This window comes from Scardinius erythrophthalmus (genome assembly GCF_964197995.2).
Source record: "Scardinius erythrophthalmus genome assembly, chromosome: 16".
NCBI classification, from domain to species: Eukaryota; Metazoa; Chordata; class Actinopteri; order Cypriniformes; family Leuciscidae; genus Scardinius; species Scardinius erythrophthalmus.
The window spans coordinates 20,362,269-20,384,343 of NC_138236.1; the positions used below are offsets into that span (position 1 = coordinate 20,362,269).

Consider the following 22,075-nt stretch of genomic DNA (forward strand, 5'->3'; position numbering starts at 1 on the left):
ATGCGAGCGATTTTCCTCCTAATACACATTTGAAGATCTGCGACTGTGCGGAAATCAGTCCACAAAACTGGCTGACGCTCGAGTGTTGTTGTTCCAGTTGAGTATGGGTGGTATTTGAAGGGTTTGAAGATTATAATCACAATCCAGATAAATAGTTTGGTACAGGTAAGATTTTTTCGGACCTAAAATATGCGTGTTTTATTCATACAGCAAAATATGAACAAAACAAACTGATAGAGAAAACCTTGTTAAAAAACAACAACAACAACAAAATTCCTTCCGGACGCTAATATACGATGATGTTGATAACAAGTGCACTTATGTGGCTGTGTGTAGTATGTAACATGTTTCTTGTGCGCTAGCGTGTGTTTTGTTTAATTTTACATCGAGTGTTTTTGGTGCAGTGTGATGTCAGGTCAGTTGAAGGAAAAATCTAGTAGAGGCGGAAGTCAGTCAGCTGCAGGAATGTCAGCTGACGCAGCAAACACAAACAATTGAACGTAGTCTCAACCATATTATTCGTTCATAGAATTGAACGGTGTTTTGTAGATTTAGTAGTTAAACATAACTGAACGTCTTTTTTTTCACTTAGGCTTTAGGTCTTCTGTTCTCTTATCTCAAACGTGAGGTTACATAAGAAGAGCACGTGACGCTGCAAGAGAGGAACGTTTGACAGCGGTTGGAGCTGCTGAGGGACGGACTGACTGAGGGCGGGTCGCCACAGAAACGCTGCTCGAAACAAAATAACAGCGCTGTTTCCACTACGAACGGGTAAATATCTTTCTATGTTGGTTTTGTACCAAATGGAGACACAAAAAATTGCATTTGAATGTTTTATAGAACTGTTATTTTAATCCAAAATCGATCCTGAAAGCTAGCTCTTAGGCTAACATATGTGATGTTTAGCGAGATTGTTTAACCGCTAAGCACTGTTCTTTTATAATTTTGAAATCCGGTCTGTTTGCGTGTTTTAATCAGTATGTCATTTTTTAAACCTTTAATTATATAATAACCCACTCTTGTTCTTCTTGTGTTCTTCTTGACCAGCACATTTAGACATTTATCATGGCTTCAGCGCAATGCACAAGATATACCCTGTACTGGGAGGAGACTGAGTGCATGAGCTACTATGGGATGCTGTCCCTCCATGAGATCTTTGAAATCGTGGGCTCCCAACTCACAGAGAGTGATGTCGAGGTTTTGTCCTTTCTCCTTGATGAAACCTATCCTGGAAAACATCCCCTTGATCCAGAGGGATGGACTGAAGATTTACCTCCAGGGCCTGATGGATCTGCACAGGGTAATTCTCCATGTCCCCGGCTTCTGAATACATGGCGAAAAATGCAGCCGCAGAGTGAGCCGTGCCCCATCGCCTGTCGCCACCGACCCAAGAGTGGCGTTGAACTGCTGTTGGAGTTGGAGAGGCGAGGGTACTTGAGCGAGGGAAACCTCAGACCTTTATTGCAGTTGCTGCGGATTCTGACACGGCATGATGTTTTGCCCTTTGTCTCACAAAAGAAGAGAAGAACAGGTGAGTATCAGGTTTAAAACTACATTATACTGTAGTAGTAAAACAGTAATGTTTATGGTCAGATACTGATGTGTAACCTGTGCTGTTAGTGTCTCCAGAGCGAGAGAAGATAGACTACCCAGAGGTGGATACCAGACGGGACACACAAATCAGCCCAAACACAGATATACCATCCTTTGAAAACACACAAGACCACCAGTGGAGAGCAGGTGAGCAGAAATGACAGCTCAGCAGCACATTCATTTATTAAAGTTTGTTAAAAGATTTTGTCTCTGTTTTTCAGCCTTTTTGAAAGTCTAATATAATATATGTATATAATAAAACAGCTGTTGTTGGCAAGTTTATTAAAAAGTTTAATCAAGTTAAAAGGCATATTTTCCACACTCTTTGGCCAAATGAAAACATTAAAGAATAATATTTAATCATTGTCATTTATATGTATCAGTATAACAATATACTAGTATAGTTTTAAAGGGTTAGTTCACCCAAAAATTCTGTTATCATTTAAGCACCCACGTGTTGTCCCAAACCCGTAAGACTTTCGTTCATCTTCGGAACACAAATGAAGATATTTTTAATAAATCTGAGCCAGTTCTGTGCTCTCCATTGACAGCTATGCAACTACCACTTTGACACTTCAAAAAGTTTGTAAAGAGATCGTAAAACTAATCCATATGAATTGAGTGGTTAAGTCCAAATTTTCTAAAGAGACACGATCGCTTTATATGATGAACAGATTGAATTTAGGCTTTTATTCTCATATAAACATTGATCAGCTGACATAAACAGAAGCTCAGCTGAACATGCTTGACGTGCGAGAACAAACCTCTTGCGGAAGCTCAAAAACATGATCCTCATTGGTTCTTGCAGAATTTCAAATGTGCTGTGTAGGGATGCGATCCGATAGCAGCGCAATTTTTTTTTGTACAGAATTGTTTAAATCTGACCATTTAGTGGAAAAAATATTATTTAGTGGGGAACAAATAAGAGACAATAAGTGTAGCACTAAATCTGGTAAAAGGTTACACATTGCTCTTTGTATTGTTGTAAAATACATTCATGAAAAACAAGTATAGCCTATATATACTATCAAATTAAGACATCTTTTAAATGTATTGCGCAGCTGTTTAATGAAGCAGCAACATAAGATAGGATAGAACAAGAAAGGCTATTAATAATCTTCATTTCGCAAAAGTATTATGATATGAAAGGCTCCAATACAGTGCGGCACAAAGCGCTTATGCGCATCCCGTGCGCATAATGATGCGCTTGAAGCAACATGGAGTCACAGCGCGCAGCGCTTCGAGTCCGCATTGAAAAGTTCAAAGCACAAATGGAAAGACATATTGATGCGTAGTGTATTATACAGTATCTATCTATGCAATAGTTTATTGAGCCTTTTCTTTTAACAGTTTTAAATTTCAGTTACTGTGCGTGTGAAGAACAATTATAGTGCTCTCTAGTGTTGTGATCTAACAGACACCCGATAGAAAGTAACATGATTAAGGTACAGCAATAAAGTTCAGCAATATAAAGTTGTTTTATGCGAAACCATAGACCCTTTATCTACAGATCAAGTATAATAATAGTAACATTGAATCATCTTGCATAGAGTTTCATCGTTTTGACTGTCGTATCTGAACGCGACACGCTGTTTGAACGCTGAATGGAGAATGACTGACAGCTGCAGCGGAGGGAAGAGTTTACGTGAACTTGAATTTAATGACCTGTTAAGCTTCACCAGTGTGCCGACGCACTGAATCGTTCTTTTTTAAATAGTTCAAAGTAACTATTAGATTTAATGTTATTACCTTGACAAACTATACATCATTAAAAATATATAAGATTCAAGTTTCAGTATTTGAGCACTATTTTATTCTGAGAAACTTATAGTGACAGTTATGTCCTAATTTGTGTCATGAGTTATGTAATTAAAAAATGAGTCGATGCTTTTAATATGAATTATAAGCGTCAGCAACTCCTGTGCGGTCGTCATGAAAGCGCGTCACAAAACAACGTCCCTCAGGGCTTTTAGCTCAAAAATTAGCAGATTTGGAGAAATATTGATACATTCTCATAGATTTATGTCAGATTTCTGTAGAGAGGAATAATATTTATTGAATTTATACCCAAATGTGCCAATGTAATCATTATGAGCGCTGGATATTCTGATGTACTGTGTTTTCAATACACACTGGCAGCCTGAGGGCGCCCTATATTGCACATTTAGTCCATATATGGAACACATGAAGAAGAGCCATATCATGTGACATTCCAGGAACTCCCTGACATAAACAGAGATTGCTGTAACATGTAGATAAAGATGTTTTGGAGACAATAAACACGATTGCAACGATATATGATTTATCTGTGTTCTTTGAGCCATGTCAGGTATTTTCATAATAATAGATTATATTTATAATGTAATGTTAATCGATATAGATATTATCATTGTGCAGAATACTATAAAATAATATGTTTTCTGTCTGATTTTTTTATCCGAAGCCAAATCAGATCACAGAAGGTTATTTAAAACAATCGACTTGCGTTATAAAGTAAGTTTGGAGCAAAAACATGGCTTTAATCTAAAAAATGTCATGTATTGATGGTGTGCTAAGCTAACATGCTACCTAGCCCAAGATGCACCTGCCACCTAGCTGTTATTTTTATGAAAAAAATTAAATAGGAATGCTTACTGAAATCTTCTTTTTTCAAGAAGGGCATTTGATACAGTTTCAAATGTAAAGTGAGAACTTTGATAAAAGAAATTAGGGATTGAAACAGCGTGAATAGCCAGTAATTATAATGCAGACAAAAGAAAAGCATATTTAGAGCCATAACCAGGCCGGAGAGGTGTGAATGTGTGCAGGAGAGACTGAGACTGAATGGGGCTCGTTTGCACCACAAAACAATAGAGACAATAGATTGAATATAGGCTTAGAAGATGACAATAAACATCAGTTTGCATTTTAGAGTCTAATCAAAATAAAGTCTTATGACACAATCTTTAGAAATATTTAATAAAAAAGTTTTAGACTTATCATCTTCATATTTTAAACATAACATGGTCAGACACTTGGTCAGTGCATTTCTAGACTGATACAATGCCAACTTCAATATTATTTTCATGAAGATATTTCATAAAAATAAATTTCTAAGAACTTTACAAAACTTTGAAGCTATTTATAACAATTTTGCTTATGATGACAATAATTAATTCTAAATTTACAATAAACTGCCAAGTGTCAGCTTTCAAATGAGACCATACTTGTGCTTTTAGTGCAAAGGCTTCATGAACTATATCTGTTTTAGTTTGTGTATACCATTTCTGGGCATTTTTCAAAAGTGGGGTGCAGGCTAACAGGTTAAAAATATCTTAATTTACTTTCAGAAGATGAACAAAAGACTTATGGGTTTGGAACAACATGAGGGTGAGAAATTAATGACAGAATTTTTATTTTTGGGTGAACTAACCCTTTAAAGTCTCATGAAACCCCCTGTTTCAGCACCAGTCCATCCTCAATACAGTTTTGAAAAATGCTCCTTAGCTTCAAAGTAAGCTAAGGAGCTGAGGGGGAAGAGGGGAGACTGACATCACAACAAGGGTTTTATTTTGCTCTCATGGAGTTAAAAGCATCAAAGCCTCCCAAAAATTTACGCTGCAATTCACCATTACACTCAACAAAACTAAGATATATTATACATGTTTTATAAGATCACCGTAAATTACACAAATACATACATATCCTTTGACAGCTAAAATTTATATGTATATGAAATGTATATGAAACGCTGTTGCATTTTTAAATTACTTTTTAAAATAAAATAGCCTTTTTAAGGCTTTTTTAATAAAAAGATCAAGTGAAAATTATTAAAGGGGTGGTTGAGTATGATTTCACTTTTCTAACTTTTGTGTGTAATGTTGCTTTTTGAGCATAAACAACATCTGCAAAGTTACAACGCTCAAAGTTCAAAGCAAAGGGAGATATTTGGCTTTAAAGAAATCGTTTTTAAGGACTACAACAAACGGCTGGTATGGACTACACAACATTCCTCATGGGTTAGTGACATCACCAACCCTAAAATTTACATAAACCCCGCCCCAGGGAACACGCAGTCCATGTTGAGAAGAGGCAGAGTTGTTGTGAGTCAGCTCAAACTGTAGCATCCGTCTTTTCACATGCAATAGAAAGTCACTCTGTGTGCATCTTACAACAGTTCCTATACGAGCTATTTATAGATGACCATGACAGAATATGCTATTTGAAGATAGTTAACTCCACATCAGCTACATAAATTCATAAACTAACCATTCAGAGACGTCCTGTTGCATTCTACGTGTTGTCACTTCTTCTTGAGTCTCTCCATCTTTGTCTGACTCCGTTTAAACATAAAAGGCAGAACAGTTTCTGTCATTTTAGTGTGTGTCTGCGTGAGATAATTGGAGCTGCTAACACACAAGCTCTTGAAACCCCGCCCTCTGTGTCGGGAGCAGCAGCATATTTGCATTTAAAGGGCCAGACACAAAACCGTGCGTTTTTGCTAACCCTCAAAAAGTAACAACTTTAACATGCTATATAAAAATATTTGTGGGGTATTTTGAGCTAAAACTTTACACACACACTCTGGGGACATCAGAGATTTATTTTACATCTTTGAAAATGGCATTCTACCACCCCTTTAATAAAATGGATAAAGAAACACCTTACATAGAACAAGTGACAGGTCTATTAGTTTGCATTTACATTCTAAGACTTAATGCACATCTATTTTTACTTACAGTATCAGATTGTTTAATTTCATCTGTTGCTATGATTATGTCATTGTCAATAAATGCAATTTTATAATCACTGAAGCAGTCAATCACTTGGTTACATTCAGTGCCTGCTCAACTGAGATCTACAATCCTGCAAAAAAAAAGCGTTTGGTGAATGAAAACTCCAATGTTTTGAGTAGTGTTAAGCGGATTCTGACTAACTTAAACACCTCTGATTGGCCAGAGGCACGCACAATAAATATGTTTATGATTGGCTTCAATGATCATTGCTGCAGAAACACATTGTAAATAGAAACCTTTGGCGCTCTTCACAGAGCGCTTACACATATACACACGGGAGTGTTTAAAAGCAGCTGCTTACCAGCGGGTACCGAATATAACTGGTGCTCGCCTGCTCGGTACTGCAGAAATGCTGGTATCGTCACATTTTTAAAATCTCAGTACCGACTTGGTACCAAAGTACTGGTACTTTTGACTATCCTAGTTTGAACTGATTGACTGAAATGAATTGAATTTACAATGCTGTAGAGCTGCACGATTCTGGATAAATTGAGAATCACGATTTTTTTTTTGTTTCAAACCGAGATCACAAGTTTTGTCTCGCAGCCCTGCAGTTAGATTTCTCCTACGATGACTGTCAAATTGTCTTAGTTTTTCAAGAAAAGTCATGACCAAAATTAACATTAAAGATTTCTTTGTAGTAGGCTTGCTACGATATTCGGTGTTACCGGTGTTCAGAAGCAAGTTCAGTTACATCACTTGCCCACCGCAGCACCACCCCCCACCATCAATGTGATTCATTTTTATTTTTATAAAATCATTTAGTTCAGTTAGAGAACAGACACTACAATTAAAAACTGTAAAAAATGTCTGCTTAATAAATCGTGAGCCGAACGAGAGTCACAGCACAGATCAGCAACAGGAGTCAGATTTCATTTATCATGAGAGTGAGGAGCTGACTAATAAGATGATTGCGGAATATTTGTCAAAGCGAAATGTAAAATCGCCTATTTAAGCTAATTTGTCATTGAACCGTTTTGTTGTTGTGTTTTTCATTAAGAATAATAGATTAATGAACTCACCATTCAAGCAATCCACCCCCGAATTGGCGCTAATTTGTAAGCGAAACTAAAATGCGCACACCCGCTTGGGCATTCATAACGGTGCATGTCCACGGGCGCGGAGTGTGCAGAACAGAGCGAGCGTTTTCAGTTCATTCCTATAGACCCCTTTTGCGCTGACGTCACAATTACGTCACGGCGCTAGCTGGAGGCAAAACAAAGGGAAAACTGGAGGCGGCCAATACAAACCAGCACAGATTCGGCTACATAATAAGGAGCTTAAATTATTATTTTTATTATTAAATGTCATCTTGTTGTGTTGTTGGGTACAAGAATTGATGAAAAATTAGTATGCTGTATCTGGAATTTTTATTTCTAGAAAATATTCATATCATTAAAATTGCACCGTAATGTCACTCTTTATATTGTCGTCTTCTTGGTGCTGGCTAGGCAGAACTGCGGATCGTACCACAAAAGTCTTTACATGACCATTCAGCACATAGTTATAGGCATCTAAAGGCATCAGTTTCTCTTTACCCTCGGTTTCTCTATCGGGTAGGTGTAGAAGTTAGGCCACTCAACCGGAGGTAGCGTTGACGTTAATCCTGTCAGATCGTCCATCCATTGAATGAGCGTGTACGGGTCAGCCAATCTGGGATGTCCGTTAAAATTAACTTTTGCAAATAACAATCGCGGTCCTGGACAGTGAGTGACCTTGCACATTAAGACAAAATCGGATTTTCTCCAGTCACTGTTAAAAACCAAGCTAACAAAACTTGCAAACTAACGTTAGTGAAGCGGCCAGAGGGATCGTTCCGCCTCCACCTAAGCTCCGCCCACAAAAAAATGTCACCATGTTTATTGTTTACCAACTGTAAAAGGGTCTATAGTAGGAATTATTTTAAAACGATCACTCTGCTCCGCAGCATTATGAATGACCGTGCGGATGTGCGCATTTTAGTTTTGCTTTCAAATTAGCGATTTCAAAGGTGTTGTCACACTTCGATTAACCAGTGGGAAACTATCTTCACCGTCACATCCCTTCTTTGTAGCCACCATTTCAATCCCGCGTGTAATGTAGTTCACTGTGAACGTGCGTGTCATTGATTGATGATTTAAAAGTCTGAACGAATTTTCTTGCGTGTCCGTTTTTTAACGCGCCTTGACTGTCGTACAGTCTGACATCAAAGACAACTGAGATCTTACAGTGTGAAGGCTTACAGTGAGGATCATGTTTGTACAGTCTGACAAGGAACAATCGTAAAGGACATTAAGGCTCGATGGGTTTTGAGCTCTGTGCTACAGGTCCAAGGGTACCTAGCCCTAGTTATCATGTGTATTAATCTGTTGTCATACCTGTGTCAGGGGCAGGCTCTTCTCAGACAACAACCACCCCTGTCCGACGGAAGCGAGGTAGAGGTCACCATTGGAGAAGAAAATCTGGGGGAAAGCCTGTAATCCAGCTTCAACCAACACCCAACAAAGTGACCTGCGGTAAGAGCACTTTTTTTACATTTTAATCTCTCTTACCAGCATTCTTTGAATATATGAATCTCTTTGCCTTTTCATTTCTCTCTCCTTTTGTTTGATTTTACAGTATCTATAAAACACTTTAGATCTCAACAGTTTATAATTAACCAATCATTCATTCATTAGTGCCTGAACCTCTAATGCTGTCAGAATGAAAGTGTCAAACCGTCACACAATAGGTCAATGTTAAACGTATGTCATCTCCATTCATCCCTTTATGAATTCCCTGCACACTGCACTATTATCACTTTGAGTTTCATTCTGACTGGACTCAAAGGCTGCTCACACCAAAGCCTCTTTATGCTTTTGCTAGATGGGAGCTGTCCTGCCATCAGGGCATTGCTAAAATCTCTTCAGAACAGAGCACATGAGACACACTGAGTGGCAATAATGGCACAGTAGGTAAGGAATACCAAACTATTTGTTTGGAAAGAAGGCATTGTGTGAGGCATTTATTTTCTGCAAGGACTGTTTTTCTGGGACATTCAAGTCTCAAAATACCAATGGCCCCAATTTACCTCATGCTCCAATTTGCTGTAAAGCATTAAAAACCGAACAAGTTTTCCTGTATAATGCCCTTGTGGGAGCTGAATGTCTCATGATGACGTTTAATAGAGATGCTCATGTCAATGGCAATTTTGCAGTAATTTATTATTTATTTTTGTCACCTATAATAGGTAGTTTTTTTCTTCGTAACGGTGCAGATACATATCCTATAATCATTTTATCTGCATGATTTTGCCTCCTTTCAACACTTTTCATCTTTGGCTTCACAGTGCATCTTCTGGTGTTACTAAAAATATAAACATATGTTGTTGATTTTTGACAGAAATCAGATTTTCACCATCTTTAAATGTGTGGATTCTTTCAAAATATATGTCTGATGCATGAGCCACACACTGAACCTCACACTTTCAAAACGTAAATGAAAATCTGGGAACTCTATTAAAAACTCAATAGATTATTTCATCTATTGTGATCATTGATTTTAAAAGGATAAAAGTATAAAAATGTGGATGAGTTGTTATGTTACGTTTACTCAAATATCCTAATTCGTGCATAAGGGTGCCATCTTGTTTTTTCAAACGTGTGCGAGTCAGACTCTAGACACATCCTTTGTCTGCCTCATTGCACCAAGATGCGCAGTACTGGTCAGTTTCACTCTACTGTTACAGATGCTTATTGACCCTTTATATCTGCTTGTACAAAGACTGCATGGCTCTGGTAACCTTTCTCATTACGTGTGCTGCAGGGGGTTCTTAAACCCTCAATTGAACCTGCTTATTTCCTTGCTTCCATGTCTTCTGCTCAAAGCATTTTGCTTTTGCTAAAGGCAACAAGCAAACCCAAAGTTGTAATGTTTTTGATTATAGTCTTTTATGTACTTATTATCCTAGTAGCAGTTGTTCTTATCAATCAAAAGTAATACAGTAGAGGTCTGCGCGGGATGGATTTTTGGATCCCGGTCCCGAAGGATTTTTCCTTCAAAAATTTGTCAGATTTTATCCCGCTCCCGCCCGATACGTTCACACTTTGTCCCGTTCCCGCCCACAAAAGCCCGTAGGATTTTTCAGTCCCGGTCTGGTTAGATTCTGTCTCGTCCTGGTGTCTATAGGCTATTTTCCCCAATTTCCACACACACGACTCTCCAGATCTCCAGTTGCAGAATTCTAGATGCTGTTATTATTAGATAATTATATATTGCGGGGGCCCACGCTTTCTCCTGCTTCCTACACATATATCAGTATCTTCCCTCCTGCATCCGTATTCAGCAATTCAAAACTTGAGGATTGCAGACCTCTATAAAACAGTAATTTGGTGCAGCACAAGATTGCTTAATGGTTAACATATTCTTTGAAAAATCAAAACAGAAACGGTTATTTTTTTAACATTCCTTTCTCAGAAACAAGATTGTATAATTAAGATTTGGTCACTGATTGCATTTTTATACCCAATAGTCAGGGTAGTGCCACATTAAACTTTCGACAGGAATGAAAACGAGGCTGCGAGGGAGAGAAGTACAATGCGTACGATGCATTATACTGTTGTTTGACAACATAACATTGTTTCAGCCAATGAAATGTCATTTGGGAAAAAAAAAAACCCTCAGTAGACAAAAACTAGTAGTGAATCTTATATGATCTAGGACCTATACAGTGCGTGCCATTGTAAAGACCGTAACTCTCACAGCCTTGTTTTCATCCGCCTTAAATTAAATATGGCATCTAACCTGACTAAGGTCTATTGTAGTTGTGATCATTTGTGTGCACAAGACAATGTTTCAATTATGCTTTAGACTTGCTTCAATCCCCCTGCTTCCTTCATGGTTCGATTTTCAGACAGAAAAGTACACTCACATTCTTTGCTTTTATTTCTATCACATTTCTCATCAACTTCTCTATCCCTTTTTCTGTTCCTTTTCTTTTTCCTTTGGATAAGCAGTTTTCTGTGTTAATAACTCCTGTGGTGTGCCTGAATGAAATGTCTTAAAGACATTTTTGAATATTGGGCCTTTGAGGCTGAGAATGCATCAGCCTGTATTTCCTGGTGTCTCTTATCCAGTAAAACACTGGTTATTGTCATTCCACTTCTTATTTAAAGCATTTATCCTCTCCCCTCTGTAACTGAGCTTTGATGCAGCAAAAGCTAATCTACTTTCTGCACTGACCTTTTGTTTAGTGGGTTGAGAATCCTTTGTGCCCTAACTTACCTTACCTCTCCCTTAAACATTAGCTTACTTTACACTGCACTGTGAGCTTTTTTGACCTATAAAATGTTCATAAACCAACCTTCAATCTCAAATGGTTACATGTAAATTTGAATGCTCTCTATTGACTATAAGATCCACATTGGAGATGCTTGTTATTCAGATTATCTCAGACAACAAGTTCTGCTATGCCATGAATGACCTTTGAACTTTCACCTTTGTTTTACTCCTGAACTAGCTGAACATGCTGTTTGCTGTGTTGACTCCGCATTTGATCTTGGCAGGTTGACTCAAGAATGAGTAGAAAAAGCAGGAGAATGGACAGAGTGAAAGAGACAGAGCTCACAACAAAAACAAGTGTGTGCTGTCCGCTCTGTCCGATCATACACAGTCAAGACATGTGTGTGCTTTAACTCACGCGCCTGGTCCATGTCCTAAGGTAAAGAACCCCCTTCCTAACTCGCATAGGAGGAGGGGTGAATCTAATACTCTGTTCAAATGTCAGTTTTCAGTTGTTACTGTCCACTTCCCCAGTTACATGTGCTAAACGATGAACTAGATTTGGGAAAAAATAGGAACAAAATCCTCTCTGGAGGGGTTGTTGGCCTCAGTGTTTCACAGAACTGACTCAAAGAATTCATGAAAAATTCCTTGGAAATTTCTGGGAGTCCATGCTAATTTGCCTATATTACACCAACATTACATGACATGAAATTACTCTGTTTTCAGTGTAATCTATGTTCAAAACAAGCTATTCTACAGTCGTTGGCCAAACTCAGCGGCAAAGCTCGGTTTTGCGATGTTTTGTCTTCAAAAAACTCCTCTGTGAACCTTTGTTGGAGCAGTTCTGAGGAAAATGACCCAACAGTTCTTGTTTAGACCCATACCAGTGTTTTGTATGTGTTTTCAGCATTGAAACTTTAAAATTTAAAAACTTTAAACTTTTAAGTAAAGTTAACAGGTACCTTAATTTATTAAATCGAATTTTGCCAGTGTTTTGATTTTGTAGAATTGAAGTAGACACTGGTTGTAAAGTTAGTAAAATAGTAGCCTGATAAGCTCATTCTAGACCCAAGAGGTTTGAACCTGCAGTCTCCATATGAATTAGAAAGTGTTGCTTTCTCGCAAACAAACAAGAAATGATGTATGAACTTTGCCTGCTTGACCAAAAAATGAGACATAGCAAAACTATTGCAACAACGTTCATCCAAAACTGCTTGTTTCTCTCTCTCTCTCTTCCTCTCCTTTCTCTATGTCCACAGTTGAAAAACAGACTGACACAAGTGTCAGGAACAAAAACAAGTTGGCCATCCTCACATACTAAGAGAGGGAGAGAATGAAAGAAAAAAAAAAGTCAAAAGAAAAGCTTGACCCTGACTTATGTGTGCAGTCGGTCAGCCTTTGGCCCTCGTTTCTCTCCCTCCATCTTGGTTTGTTGTTCAGCAGAAAAGAGGGATCGAAATAAGTGTGGAAGCTCTTCGCATGGAGCAACACCCCATAAAATGATGCACTTTTATCTTTTCTTTTTAGAAAAATAGTTAGTTATTGTTTGTTTATTTTGAAGAAATTTACAATATCTTAACAATATATTTACAAAATATCAAAATATTTGTGAGTTCATGTTATTTATTTATTACTATTTTTTTTATGCTCTGGGATGCACAAATTATGCACAAAAATCATAATGCTTACAGTGGACGCATTACATATATTAACAAAAATACTCCACTGTGCTGCTTATTATTGATACCTTCTGTGAGAAAAACCATTGTCCTGTATTAGTGTTTGTGACGAGCTCTGATAATGTTTGTTTAATGGAACTAAAAGTGCTCTGTAAATGTGTGCTGTGTTTAAAAGAACGTTAAAGAAGTTTTGTGTTTCGAGTCTGCTTTCCAACCTGCATTACAAATTTGGGAACCTTCTTGAGAGGGGGGGCTACCATGATCTTTTAAACTTGACACACAATAAGTAATGTTGTTCCTGTACAGTAATAAGTAAATTTACATCCTTGTTTTAAAGGGGTCATGACATGGATTTTTTTCAATTTTATTTTAATATGTTACTTGAGGTTCACTTATAATGTTAGTAAAGTTTTTTGCACGAAAAAAAAAAAAAACATTTTATGGAAAAACTATTATTTTCTATTTTCATTCTGACCCTTTGTCTGAAATGATCAGTTTTTAAAGGGATACTCCACTTTTTTTGGAAATAGGCTCATTTTACAACTCCCCCAGAGTTAATCAGTTGAGTTTTACCGTTTTCGAATCCATCCAGCCGAACTCTGGGTCTGGCGGTACCACTTTTAGCATAGCTTAGCATAGATCATTGAATCGGACAGGACCATTAGCATCTCTCTCAAAAAAATGACCAAAGAGTTTCGATATTTTTCCTATTTAAAACTTGACTCTTCTGTAGTTACATCGTGTACTAAGACCGACGGAAAATGTAAAGTTGCGATTTTCTAGGCTGATATGGCTAGGAACTATACTCTCATTCCTGCGTAATAATCAAGAAACTTTGCAAACTTTGGAGTTGTAAAATGAGCCTATTCCCCAAAAAAGTGGAGTTTCCCTTTAAGGGGCAACTCCTTTAAGGCTTGCCAGTAAAGGCCACTGTTCTGATTGGCTAACGTCATTGCATAGGAAACCGTATCAACACTGTTGCATGTAAGTGTTTTGAAATTCACAGACAAAGCATTATGAAATAATTTACTTGAGCAGCTGCTGTCACACCCAGCAGTTGTCTGCTTCAGTTTCTTTTTGAACTCTCCATTAAACTGTCTTCTTAACAAACACACAATCCTCTGACACGATCTGGGACACCATTAAAATAAACGATCCACTTGTGTCCGACGCTGGGATCCTTCTAAAGTCTGTACAGAGACGCAAACGATCTGTTGAAACTGGACGCGTCAAAGCAAACGTTCTTTCACTCTTCCATTTATGCTGTTGTCGACATACTCAAGCGCGTGGAGTATGTCAGAAACTGAATGCGCATCTGTACACTGTATCCAGTGTAGAGAGTGTCAGTGATTATCATGGGTTCTATTTGCTTTTGACGCGACACAACACTCACAATATCAGCCGTTAAGAGGCTGAATGCCAGTGGCTGGGGCCTATGGTGAAATGAGGTTTAAATATTCGTCGATGTCTTGCTTTGATGGCAGTCATATGCAAATATATCGTGACGTCAGATCACGCAATATCTAAACGAGTCATTTTTGGAGCTTGAAATAAATGCTTTGTTTATAATGAGGAGGACGTTTTAAGTTATGAAACTGGCAGGATGTTGTAATGGTACAAAGACCTCATATATGACAAAAGATCAAGATAAATTTGATTTGTCATGTCAGGACCCCTTTAACATACAGTGCTAGTAGTGTCAGTAATAAATCTAAATTGGTTTGACCTCACATCATGGAGTAGTTTCCTTGTCAAGTGTTAAGTCTGCATCTGAAATGGGTAATCTTTGAACAGTATAATTTAGTAAGGGCCATTATGTGAATGGTTATTTTTTTTATTATAATGATCAAAAGAAGCTTTATTGGCATGGTAAAATAAAGCGTTACATTGCCAAAGCATTAGCAGGATAGTATTCACACAAGAGTTACACTGTCTTTCATATTAATCCTTGTCTCACTTGCATAAAAAAAAAAAAAAAATCTTGGGTTGCACGTTATAAGGTGACATAGTTACATTGTACTTACTCAAATAAGTACTGAGTAATATTAATTAACTTATTACTATAGTAAGTACTTGTAGTAATGTGTAACTAAGTCACTTTAAAATAGTGTTACCAAATCTTGTAATTACATACTGTTCAAAAAATGTGGGGTCGATAAGATTTATTTAATTTATTTAAAGAGTAATGTTGTGAAATATTATTACAATTTAAATATAATTTATTACTGTCAAAGCTGAATTACTCCAGTCTTCAGTGTCACATGATCCTTCAGAAATCGTTCTAATATGCTGATTCGGTGCTCAAGAAACCTTTCTTATTTTATCATCAATATTGAAAACTGTTGTGCTGATCTTTTTTTGTGGCAATGTAAAAGTCTTTAATGCCACTTCAATTTAATGTGTCCTTGCTGAATCAAGTTATTTATTTCTTATTGAAAAAATAAGTCTTTCTGACCCCAAACGGTAGTGTAATTAGCTAAGTCCTATGCTGTATACTGTTCCTGCATTGATTAAAGAATTAAGGGAATGTGTATGTCTGGATATTTATCCCCAGTCAATTTATGAATAACACCAGGACAAAGTTATCAATCCTAAAGTGCTACTGTTCACAATTACTTCATAAATACAGTATATTCAAGCATTTGAACAATGTTTTATTCATTTTCACTAATGAATATATTTAGTGTCATCGCTTACTCCTTATTGACTGTTGCTTTGTAAACGTCGCAACATGGGTTGGAGTTTGTGGTGGAGCTTTGGTTGTAGAAAGGTTGGATTTGTGTTGCAGCAATGTTCTGAAGATTGATGGGTCCACTTCCTCCTCTGACCTCTGAGCTAATGACATGAAAGGAAATGACATCACTGCGAAGCTCTGGTTCAGTATGTATACTCCAATCGTATTTTGCCGTCTCTGTTCCCTGTGCTGTTGCATGACATCAGTTCTACCTCCACTGTTTGGTAAAGCCAACCTGCTTCATTCTGCCTATCAATTATGGCCCCTACAGAATTCAAATGCACATATCAAAAGTATAAATATCACCAGATCTGTCGACTGAAACTTTGAATGTGAGCCCATCTCTGGATTTAGCTTGAGGTGCTTTCAGTCCACCTGAACTTCCTGAACGGCCTCAGTTTATGTGCTTTCATAATTCACTCACATCTCTGCGACCCGCAAATATGCAAGTACTATGTTCAGTTGACATGTTGGACTTTACCAATGTGTTTCCAAGTCCCTGTGTGCCTGCAAATAATTTACTGAGTGCCACCACATGATGAATTGATCTAGATCTCCCCCTCCTTAAGTGCAAATCCTGAACTAGCCCACTGGTTTCAAAAGCCTTAATGACTACAAGTGAAGAATCTGGGTCAATCGACTCCAAAATCTCAATGTTAAACATTTTGAAGATGTTGGCCTCCGTTATCAAGTAGATCTTGGAGCTGATGCCGTATCACAAGGAGTTCGATTTTTGTGCATTCTGGTTTAACACACTGTCCGTAACAGTTCAAAATTTAAAACGGCAAAGGAACTTGCGTGAAGCAAATCTGTGTGAATCATTGCTATTCTTAGTTATTTTTATACCAAATATTTTTTTTGGTATAAACAAATAAACTGAATATCAAGTCTCATTATGACTGTATTTCTGCCCTCCTTTTGACCCCCCCACTGATCTGCTTCATTTCTCGTGTTCTCCCCCTTTCCTCCGCTGCTGTTTTTCTCATTTCTCTCCATCCTTGCTGCAAAATAACCTTCAATTTCAAAACGAATCTTCACAAATCCAACTTCTTTGCCCCTTTGCATGCCATCCTTCATCCCCCCCTCCTCTCTTTCTCTGTCTCCCACGCTCTTACGCTCTCAGATATCCGACTGCGCGTGCGTGCGGAGTATTCAGAGCATGAGACGGCCCTTCGTGGAGGAGTTTCTTCAGACAAGCAGCAGCCGCTGGAGAGGCAGTTTGAACTGTTCAGCCGAGCGAACCTGCTGCTCCGCGCACGGGATCTGGGCTCCATTGTCTGTGATATCAAGTTCTCAGAACTTGCCAACCTAGATGCTTTTTGGGCGGACTACCTGAGCGGGGCTCTGCTCGAGGCACTGAAAGGGGTCTTCATCACAGACTCTTTGAAAAGGGCAGCGGGACAGGAGGGGGTCCGGCTGCTTGTCAGTGTGGATCAGGATGACTACGAGGAGGGCAGGAAACTGTTGCTTGGCAACCAGACACATAATGGGACAAACTGGGACACACAAAGGTGAGTGTGAGTTTGTAAGTGCATTTTAAAGGGTAAGTTCGGTATTTTACACTTAAAGCCCTGTTTACAGATCGTTTCTGATGAAATAGAACGGTTAAGATTAAAATTTGGACACATGCTGCTGTCCCGAGAATTTTAGGTTTCTTTCGCTTTCCCCAAAACCTCTAGAATGGGTGTATAGGTGCACTGGAACAATACTTCATAAAACGCATTAAACTTTCGTTTACAAAGACGTGAAACTCACCGAGTGGTCAGGGGTGTTCACTGATATGCTCACACAAAAATCGCTGCAAAAGTTGCTTTCCAACAGGTGTTTTACCATTCGTTGTAAAACTGTGGATCTATTTTTCCAAACGTCTCACACCCGTAGATTCTTCCGTTTAGAGCTTGAATAATAGACACTCCAGCCCAGTTGGTGGCGATAATGCACCTTTGCCAATTGCAAGCAAACCATTGGCATTTCATTGAATACACAGAAGAAGCAGAAGAAGAAGCGGCGGAGTAATACCGTACCGCACACAGCCCATCCAATACAAGTCAATGGAGTTGGACAAAAACTACGATAAAACCTGTTGGAAAGCATCTTTTGCAGCGATTTTTGTGTGAGCATATCAGTGAACACCCCTGACCACTCGGTGAGTTTCAGGTCTTTGTAAACTAAAGTTTAATGCGTTTTATGAAGTATTGTTCCAGTGCACCTATACACCCATTCTAGAGGTTTTGGGGAAAGCGAAATAAACCTAAAATTCTCGGGACAGCAGCATGTGTCCAAATTTTAATCTTAACCGTTCTATTTCATCAGAAACGATCTGTAAACAGGGCTTTAAGTGTAAAATACCGAACTTGTCCTTTAATGTGTGTATTTTTTTTTACTCATGTGGTACGATAATGATCATACATTAGTGCTGACACAGGATGATTTTCTTATATAGCCTACACCCTCTATATTAACATGTAACCACCAGGGGGAGTTAGAAAGCAATTTTGTCCTATCTCCTTTTTTTTTCTACCAGGAGAGAAACAGTGTTATTTATTTTAGTATTATCTATATACTTATTGTAGTATTTATTCATTTTGGGAATTACCTTTTATTTTATGTTTTTAGTTTTCATTCTAATATTAGTTTTAGTTATTTTGTTACATACTTTTGTCATTAAATTTTTTTTTTTTTCATTAAACTTTTTTCAGTTACAGTAGTTGCCAAGAGTTTTTATGAAATATTTATATTTCAGCTTTATTTTAATTAACAAAAACTATTTGAATAGTTTTAGTAAACAAAAACAACACTGGTGAAAAAGTTGTGGTAAATAAGTGATTTTTAAACCGTCACTCTTCTAAAGCCAATAAAATATATATATATATATATATATATATATATATATATATATATATATATATACAGTACAGGTCAAAAGTTTGGAAACATTACTATTTTTAATGTTTTTTGTTTTTGAAAGAAGTTTCTTCTGCTCATCAAGCCTGCATTTATTTGATCAAAAATACAGAAAAAAATGTAATATTGTGATATATTACTACAATTTAAAATAATTGGTTTTCAATTTATTATACTCTAAATTATCATTTATTTCTGTGATGCAAAGCTGAATTTTCAGGATTATTACTCCAGTCTATCACATGATCCTTTAGAAATCATTCAAATATAATGATTCATTATCAAAGTTGGAAACAGTTCTGCTGCTTAATATTTACTTTTTTAGGATACTTTGATGAATAAAAAGTTAAAAAATAAAAAATAAATAAAAAGAAGCAAATTTTTTAAAAATAGAAATCTTTTGTAACAACAATATACACTACTGGTCAGTAATTTGGGGTCTTTTTTATTTTTTAAATAAATCAGTACTTTTATTCAGCAAGGATGTGTTAAATTGATAGAAAGTTATAGTAAAGAAGATTTATTAGAAGTTTTTTTTTTTTTTTAATAAATGCAGTTCTTTTTAACCTTTTATTCATCAAATATATTAGGCAGCAGAACTGTTTTCAACACTCATAATAAATCAGAATATTAGAATGATTTCTAAAGGATCATGTCATAGACTGGATGTCACATGTGTAATGATGTGATGTGATTATTGGAGTAATGATGCTGAAAATTCAGCTTTGCATCACAGGAATAAATTATTTTTTAAAGTATATTCAAATAGAAAACTATTATTTTAATTTGTATTAATATTTCACAATATATTACTGTATTTTTTTCTGTATTTTTTATCAAATAAACGCAACCTTGATAAGCATTAGAGACTTATTTCAAAAATATAAAAAAATGTAATGTTTCCAAACTTTTGACCTGTACTGTGTGTGTGTATATATATATATATAATGTTGTTGTTTTTTTTTGTTGTAACTTTTTTTTAATTTATTTGTTTAGCATTATTTATAATAAATATTCAAAATAATTTTTTACAGAGAACAGAAAGATGTGGTAATACTAACATAATTTCTGTAAATGTATTACATAAAATAGCATTAATATATGTAGGCTAGTTAATATTAGTTGCATTACTTTGTTAGTTACATTTCATTTTTTTTTTGTGTGTGACTATTATTAATTTTGATTATTAAAAACTAATTTCATGGAAAACAGTTATTTTAGTTTAAACCCCATGCTCTAAGTACCTTTTTATGAGTATGGAATGTATAAAATCATTAAATAAAGCTATACTTTTTTTTATGAATGCAAATATGATAACATCTGCAGTCAAAGGCTTTTTTGTTGGGATTTGTTGATTAGTTTGCTTCATAGTCTACAGATTTGGTTTCAAAGCTGTTCTGCAAGTTCCCATATGTGTAAAGTGATGTATCTCATGTTTCCTTCACAGGCCCTGAGAAATGTCATTTTCACACGGGACCTTCAGTTGTGATGGATGAAGAAGATGTTTTGCCTTTTTATTTCATTACCCATTGAGAGTTGGTGACCCTGCTGGGATGGAGAGCCTATTGGAGGAGACTAGATTAAACTGGGCAGCCGTTTTCTTGGACACAAAAATCCTTTTCCTTCAGAAACAGTCAGACCGTTCAGAGGTTAGGTTCAGATGTGGAGCTGTTTCTCTCCACGGCAGGTCAGTGTAAACATGGACGAACACACAATACTATACCCATAGAAGAAGAAAAACAGGAGGGAGGTTCTGCATCTATGAATACCACTTACTCTGCCCCAGGTGGTATAGATTATTTATTTATTTTTCAAATGTGATGACCTACAGCGAACCCTGGAATTCAAGTTATGTTTAGCTTTGTTTGGGAAATGTAAAATAACCTCTTTCTTTGATAAAAGATAGAAAGGATGGGAATACACAAAAAATATGTACTGTAACTCAAAGGAATTACAAATCAATCCACAAAAGAATGACAAAAAAAAAAAAAAAAAATTTAAATGTATAATTAACAAAAGATAAGGATTTTTATTTTTTAGCGTATCTCCTGTTTTGAAAGGGTTTGAAAGATTAAATGCTAACTTATTCTTAAGATTTTGGGCTGGTTATGCATCAGAAGACCAAAGTCACACTTCCACCATCGGGCCGGCGGATACGTTGCGTAACCGAGCTCCTCATAGTGGTCTGTTGTACTGCTTATAAGAGTCACATATAGATGGCTTTTGAAATCCTTTATACAGTACTTGACTGGACCAGTCAATCAACATTGCCAACATTTGGAAATTCCACAAGATGGAGTAAAGATTCATGCTGATCTATTCCAACAAAGACTTTCTACAGTGTGCACCACTGTGAGACTACATTTGTCCCGACAACTCCATGTTACCATGCTGTTTGTCTCAGAAACAAGGTCAGCAAGTCGTGGATTATCAGGGCCTTTAGATGCCTTTGTAAATTGCTGATAGAAAAATGATAATTAATTATAATTAGATGACTGCTGATTTGACACCAGCGTTGACACACAACCAGACGTACCTCTGGTCCTGTTTCTATAACGTGTTGCCCTTTTTGTTATATTTGTACTTTTATGACAGAAAGAGAAATGTTTAGTAGTAGTTAGTGGTAATTCATTTTGGAACAGTCCTGTCATAATTGGGAGTGGAAAATTGAACACTTTTGTGTTTTCATGTTTTTGTTTAAACATATTACTTGATGTTGTTTTGGAATATGTACATTTAAGTAAATATGATTCTTAATAAAGTACTGTCAGAAAATAGTTGTGCCTCTGATATTGTGTGATAAAATGTTTAATTTCTGTTTTTGAATTCCTTTTGGGAATGTTAACGCCAAATTCCTCTAAGTATTGCTTATATTTTCCAGTTAATTTATGGTTTTAGTATGAATAACGTTATGCACCTGTGATTAATTGTACTTTAGCGCCCATATTCACTGAAACTTTTTGTTAAACCATTTAGCGATTATAATATAATGTATATTAATATATTGGACACAACATATACACTAAATAATGTGTACAAACAGTGTATAGTTGTATCACGTATAACTAGTATATGATGGTAATATACATAGTTTAAATTTTTACAATATTAGAGCGCTATATGCAATAATATTTAGTTATTGTTAAATA

At 36.6% G+C, this 22,075-nt stretch overlaps 1 protein-coding gene across 1 annotated transcript; it reads left to right on the forward strand.

Annotated features, from left to right (window-relative positions):
- Positions 1–25: 25 nt before the first annotated feature.
- Positions 26–21,697, forward strand: dedd1 (death effector domain-containing 1). The gene is made up of 7 exons (XM_081387816.1): positions 26–165; positions 593–771; positions 1,048–1,531; positions 1,621–1,740; positions 8,735–8,863; positions 17,146–17,533; positions 20,374–21,697. The coding sequence occupies exons 3-7, from the start codon at positions 1,066–1,068 to the stop codon at positions 20,378–20,380; spliced, it is 1,110 nt and encodes a 369-aa protein (XP_081243942.1). The 5' UTR covers positions 26–165; positions 593–771; positions 1,048–1,065; the 3' UTR covers positions 20,381–21,697.
- Positions 21,698–22,075: the final 378 nt, after the last annotated feature.

Coding starts and splice junctions, on each gene's coding strand:
- dedd1 (XM_081387816.1), top strand. CDS start 1,066: ATGGCTTCAGCGCAATGCACAAGATATACCCTGTACTGGGAGGAGACT. Junction 1,532..1,620: donor ACAAAAGAAGAGAAGAACAG/GTGAGTATCAGG, acceptor CTGTGCTGTTAG/TGTCTCCAGAGCGAGAGAAG. Junction 1,741..8,734: donor AGACCACCAGTGGAGAGCAG/GTGAGCAGAAAT, acceptor TACCTGTGTCAG/GGGCAGGCTCTTCTCAGACA.